At 34.5% G+C, this 6,215-nt stretch overlaps 1 protein-coding gene across 1 annotated transcript in view; it reads right to left on the minus strand.

The window, feature by feature from the left end:
- Positions 1 to 4,894, minus strand: part of LOC110030401 (sufE-like protein 1, chloroplastic/mitochondrial) — a 10,636-nt gene extending 5,742 nt beyond the window's left edge. The window contains exon 1 of the mRNA XM_020733099.1: positions 3,564 to 4,894. Coding sequence (XP_020588758.1) covers positions 3,581 to 4,810 — 1,230 coding nt within the window. The 5' untranslated portion in view covers positions 4,811 to 4,894 and the 3' untranslated portion in view covers positions 3,564 to 3,580. The remainder of the gene's footprint in view (positions 1 to 3,563) is intronic.
- Positions 4,895 to 6,215: the final 1,321 nt, after the last annotated feature.

The raw sequence follows: 6,215 nt of genomic DNA on the forward strand, positions 1-6,215 counted from the left end.
CATTCCTGAGAGATCGACACCCCCGAGTCTACTAGTTGCACACTCGCGCTGCTCGATCAAGAGCCCGACAGCCCCGCGTCACCCGTGCTTGCCTCCTGAGACTGTGACGCCCCCACACTACGAAGGAAGTGTTCCCGCGCCATGATCTCTGTCCACCAGAAGCCCGTTTCGTAGTTTGATCAAATTGGAAGGTTTTGTGCATGGATTTGAGGCTTCAAGCATATATGTTCATGCATTGAAACCTTAAAGCATGCTTGGTTATTAGGAGTCCTCTTTTCCACCTGGTTTTGAGGAGAATCTTGTATGCCCTTGAGTTCTCTTGAATTTTCCTTGGGAGAACTTGTACGGTTTGGTCTTTGTGAGAGTTCGATAAGAGTTGAGAGGAATAGATCTGTGTGAACTTGTACGAGGGAGATTGACGAAGAGCTTTTATTGTGCGGAGAAGATTGTGATGTATTACCAAGATCAATTAGCTTGAGTTTGAGTTTTATGTACCTTCTTACACTATTTTTTTTAATGTTTTCAATGAATATTTTTCTATTTTCTTTCCTCATGCATAGTAGCTATATCTTCTTCATGCTCCTGTGATGCAAGACATGTAATTCGTTTGATGTTTTATCCTTGAGCTTTTCCTAGACATTTTTTCTATGTTTTTTGATTTTATACGTTGATGTTAACCTTCTGATCTTAGTTTACTCATGATCGGGCTAATTAGAAACTTAAAACTTCTACCGATCTAGGACTTCTTAAAGGTCAATAGAATAAAAAATAGGTTAACACACATTTACCTGGTGAAATAAAGATATTGCTAGTAGGAGAATACATCCTAGATAAGGGATTAGAACATTACTAGGACAACTTGTGTGGTTAAGCCTTATTAACTGTAATAAGAGTTTCCAACACTTAACATTTAAAATTAAGATTTATAGTTCATGTATTTATGATCATAAATTAAATCAATAAATAAATAATGCATGACATATTTTTAAGATATTTTAAGTTTTAAACTTTCTTTTTATTATGAGACTTACACCTTGAGATTTACACCACACCTCACTAACATAAAACACTTTAGTTCCCGATTTCATCTTTTTAAATCTTGCATAAAATCATTTGTTTATGTCTTAATGTTTTGTACATCAAATTACAGTGATTAATTTAGTAGAATTTTGAAAGAAGACTTGATGTGTTTGATGTAACTAATCGAGAAGAGTCTCACATCCCTAAAACTTTATTGAAAGTGTCACTTCTTATGCAAGTGTAAAAAGGGGCTATTAAAGAGCATATTGTTATAGTCAAGCAAGACTTGTTTAATCCAATCGTCTCTCTTCACTTGAATTGATCCTCCTCTTCATTTGATTCATTTTAACTAATAGTCATATCATTGGTAATCACAATACATCTAAACTCACTTGCATCTATTGAGCAAATTTGGGGTTTTGAAAAATTTATGCCTCTTTTTTTTATCCTTTTGAGAAATTTAAGATGAGTTTCTAGAAAATTGTTGACAACAACAACAATAAGACTTTATCCCACTAAGTGGTGTCGGCTACATGAATCCTTTTTTTCTATATTGTGTCCTATTGAGTTCCATAATTTACTTTAATAAATTAAGATCATTTTTTATACAACATACCTAAATCCTTTTAGGTTTGCCACTACCTTTCGTAACATAAGTGAAATCAAAAACATCTATTATCATAACAGGGTCATCAGATGGTCGACGTTTAATGTGACCAAACCATCTAAGATGACTCTTTCTAATCTTATTTGTCATTGGAGCTACTCCAACCCTTTTATTGATATATTTGTTTCATATTTTGTCTCTTAGTATAAAACCACTCATCCACCTGAACATTTTAATCTTAGCAATGCTTAAATTAATTTTAAACTTTTGTTTTACAAGTCAACATTCTGGGCCATAAAGCATTGCAGGTCTTACTACCATCTTATAAATACTTCAAGTCTAAACAGTACTTTCTATCACACAATAGGACTGATGCATTTCTTCACTTCAATCATCCAAATTGAATTTTACTAATAACATCCACATCTAATATCACCATAACTTTAAACAATAGATCTGAGATATCTAAAATATTTACTCTTTTTAATGACTTGATCACCAAGTATTACAACTCTACTACTAGAGCTACTATTACTAAAATTACATTCCATGTATTCAATTTTAGATCTACTCAAACGAAAGCCTTTAGACTCTAATGTAGGTTTTGAGAATTATTGTTTGAGATAATGTATATTTTGATTTTATACTTGTCCAAGCAGCCAAAACAAATTTATTAGAAAGTTGCATTCAACCATTTTCCATCAGCATTACCCTTCTCTCAATTATTTTAAGTTCAACATTATCAGACAATTTTCTATTCATGCTTGTTGTGTTTCCTAAGGTGATAAACATATTTTTTATAAATAACTTTGAATAACTTCTATCCAAATTACCTAAGGTCTATCACTTTTCTTATTGAGCATTAGTATTAAATTCTTGTCTAATGTTTGTGTTTTCTACCCATCATTGTATATGTCCAAACCACCTAAGTTCCATTTTAAAGTACATTCTAATAATATATAAAACTCTAAAAAAAGTATGATGTAAATATGAAGAATTTTGGGCTATTAGTCACATAAGATGGGTTTCAAAACGCCCAAAATAGACAGCAAAGACATAATTTCTTAATTGAATTTCATTATTGGATCTTTGCTAAGGTGTTGATATTCCCTCTATATTTTTTTGCCATAAGAATTTCTTCGCCTTAACATGTTTTGATATATTAGGCATGTAGTACGGTTAGTTTTATATTTTTTTGGATTTAATTGTTAAATATTCAATTTAGCTATGATAAAAATGCAACTTCAGGTTTAAGTAAATCTTATCATGAAAGAATAATAACAGTGTTTTATAAAGACAACTGTACATCCACAAAATAGTATGAAGGTAAATTCAAGCAGTTTGGGGGAAGCCTTTGCATAAGATGGGATAAGATAAGATTCAGAATGCCAGATTTGGACAATGAAGAAATAATCTATTATGAAATGACACATGCCTTCTGAGGTGTTCTTTGTTTTATCTCCAGCAGTTTTTTGAAACTTTTTTTTTTTTGTCAAACGTCAAACTATGCATTTATAACTATATAACTACGTAGTTTAACATTTAAGTTGCATTCACTAGGTAAACATGCATTCTAAGCATAAATGTACAATAAATAAAAGCAACAGTTCATTCAATTAAAATAACAAAAAAAGGTTTCCGTAACACCTAAAAAGTAGATTTATCTTAATTGATCCCTATTTTAATAAAAGGTAACGTAAACAAGAGAAGCAATTTTAATATGCTAAGTTTGATACAAAAGCAACAATGTTTCTCTGATTAGCAGAACAAAAAACGATATCTTTGCGATACATTTGGAAATAATTTCTAATTCACAACAAAGAAAGCAAGATGAGTTCTACAAAAAAGAATACAACAACAACAGCAGTATTTTTAAATCATATTATTGTATGCTCAACCAGAAAAAATTAAAAACAGGAAAAATAAAGAAAAGAACCTTCATTTGTCATATATTCAGATGGGGCCTTTAATTTCAGATGGAGTCTTGGCCACAATAGATAGTGAATGCAATCCACTTTGCAGCTCATCTTGCAGCAAATCATAAACAAGACGATGCCTCTTCACCATACTCTTTCCTTCAAACTCCTCTGAGACCACCCTCACATTAAAATGGGTCTCTCCACTTCTACTACCCCCTATACCTGCATGCCCAGCATGAAGATGAGATATATCATCCACATCCAATTCTACAGGGGAAAGGGCCCTCTCCAAAAGCTTCCAAATCCTCTCCCTTCTTGTTTCACCCACACCACTCAAACTTGAAAGATCACCATCAACATCTCCATCATTTACATGCCAACCGTTATCAATCCCTTCATCAAACTTGTCCTCCGAGGCAATACCTTCTTCATCAACAGTCCCAATTTCAATGTTCACATCTCTGTCCGATGAAATTGAAGTTTCATCTGCTCCCGGCCTAGAACCATCAATTGTCTTCTTGGATTCAGCGTAATCCAAAGGTCTCCAACCATTCACATTGGTCGTCAAGTTCTTCTCTTCATCATCAAAATCAATCTCTTCTCCCAAACACTGAATCTCCTGAGCCTTCTTCTGCATGAGAAGCAGCATATTAAGAAACCCATTGTTTCTCGAAGGGGTTAAACTCTGTCGCAATCCAAGCATAAGGATGAATTCCGGTGGCACACTGGCAATCACTGAGGCCGGTGATCCAGAGAGACCGAACACCAGCAGGGCAGCTAGGCCTTTCGTGAGAGCGGAATCGGAATCAGCCTCGAAACGTACTGCGGCGGGATCAGCAGGATCCGGAAAAGCGCGAACCCAGACTTGGGAAACGCAGCCGCGAACCCGATAATCGTTGTTCTTGAAGCGTGGATCGAGCGCTGTAAGCTGTGAACCGTAGTGAAGTAGCTGTTGATACTTGGCCTTGGGGTCATCGCCAACCGACTGGAAGAGCGATACTATTTCGCAAAGTGCCGGCGGAAGGAGCCTCGTAATATCTTCATCGGGGGAAGGGTTGGAACCAGAAGAGGAATCTGATTTCTGCTGTTGAGAATGCGAGTGGGGTGTGAGGAGTTGTGAGGATGAAAGGGGAGCGAGACGATGGAACGAGAAGGAACAGCGGGAGAGAAATAGGGTTTTGTAGATTGATTGAAAGGGTTTAGGGTTAGGGTTTTGAGGGAGTTGGAGCGAAAAGTGACGGAGGGAAAAGGAAAGAGATGACATCACTCCGAAAATGGAGCGAGAGGAAGAATGTCAAAGCAGGGGAAGGTTTTCCTTTCCATTATCGCCTAATTAATTTGCTTAATTCGATTATCGGGTTTTTTTTGGTCTATGATATCACGTCAACTGTTATAAATAAAAATAATAAATTTAACATGATAGACATACAAATAATTAAAATTATATTATTATATATATAAACATGATAGACATACAAATAATTAAAATTATATTATTATTATTATTATGATTATTATTATTATATATATATATATATTCATGTTTTAAAGGAAATCGGCATTTGATAGAAGAAAAAATATTACATCAGTACTACGCACGTAAAAATAAAGTCCGTAGCCAATCAAATCACGCCACGACATCTCGCACGGCAGAGCAAAAAAAACGGCGCAGTAACACGGAAAATATTCCCTCTTGTGTTATTCATGTGTTATTGTGTGTTATTTGTGTGTTATTGCGTGTTATTTATGTGTTATTGATGTGTTATTGTATTATTATAACACCAATAGACCAATAATATTCTCAATATACAATAACACATGAATAACACATAATAATACTTGAATAACACGGGAAATATTCCCGACAGAGAAAAAAACGGCGCGGTAACACGGGGGAATATTCTTTCTCCTGTGTTATTTTTGTGTTATTGTGTGTTATTCATGTGTTATTCATGTGTTATTGTGTTATTATAACATCAGGAATATTCTCATGATATAATAACACATGAATAACACACAATAACACATGAATAACACAAAATAACATATGAATAACACGGGGAGGGGGGGAATATTCCCCGTGTTATTGCGCCGTTTTTTTTCTGCGTCGCGCGGGGGATCGTGGCGTGATTTCATTGACTACACACGTTACTCTACGTGCGTAGTACTGATGTAATATTTTTTCTTGATAGAGACTCAAATAACAATTTTTCATGCACTAGACCTCATGATGAGAACTTATGTCATGTGCCTGCCTAAATATTCGAGAACACAACACCACTAAGGATCGAACCGGTGATCTGAGGGGACTTACAGTGAATCCCGCCAACCAACAGGTCACAACTTGTGGCACTATATATATGTATATGCCTGTATGTATGTATATATATGTTTGTATGTATGTATAAAGAGGGTGATTTTTTAAATTGGGATATTTATGTACAAACAACACAATTGTTATATTTTTTTACATATGTAGCATCTAAAGGTTGTGATTTGCATTAATAACACTTTGGTGTTATAACCTATGGAGAAAAGAGGGTATGTCTTTTTAAAAATTAATAATACTATATTTTAGATGTGATATTAAAGATATAAGTGTTATATATATAAATAAGAAAGTAGGGCGTTAGATACGTAAATATTAATAATTATGTGATATGGATGTA

The sequence above is a fragment of the Phalaenopsis equestris genome, unplaced genomic scaffold (genome assembly GCF_001263595.1).
Source record: "Phalaenopsis equestris unplaced genomic scaffold, ASM126359v1 Scaffold000715, whole genome shotgun sequence".
In the NCBI taxonomy this organism is placed as follows: Eukaryota; Viridiplantae; Streptophyta; class Magnoliopsida; order Asparagales; family Orchidaceae; genus Phalaenopsis; species Phalaenopsis equestris.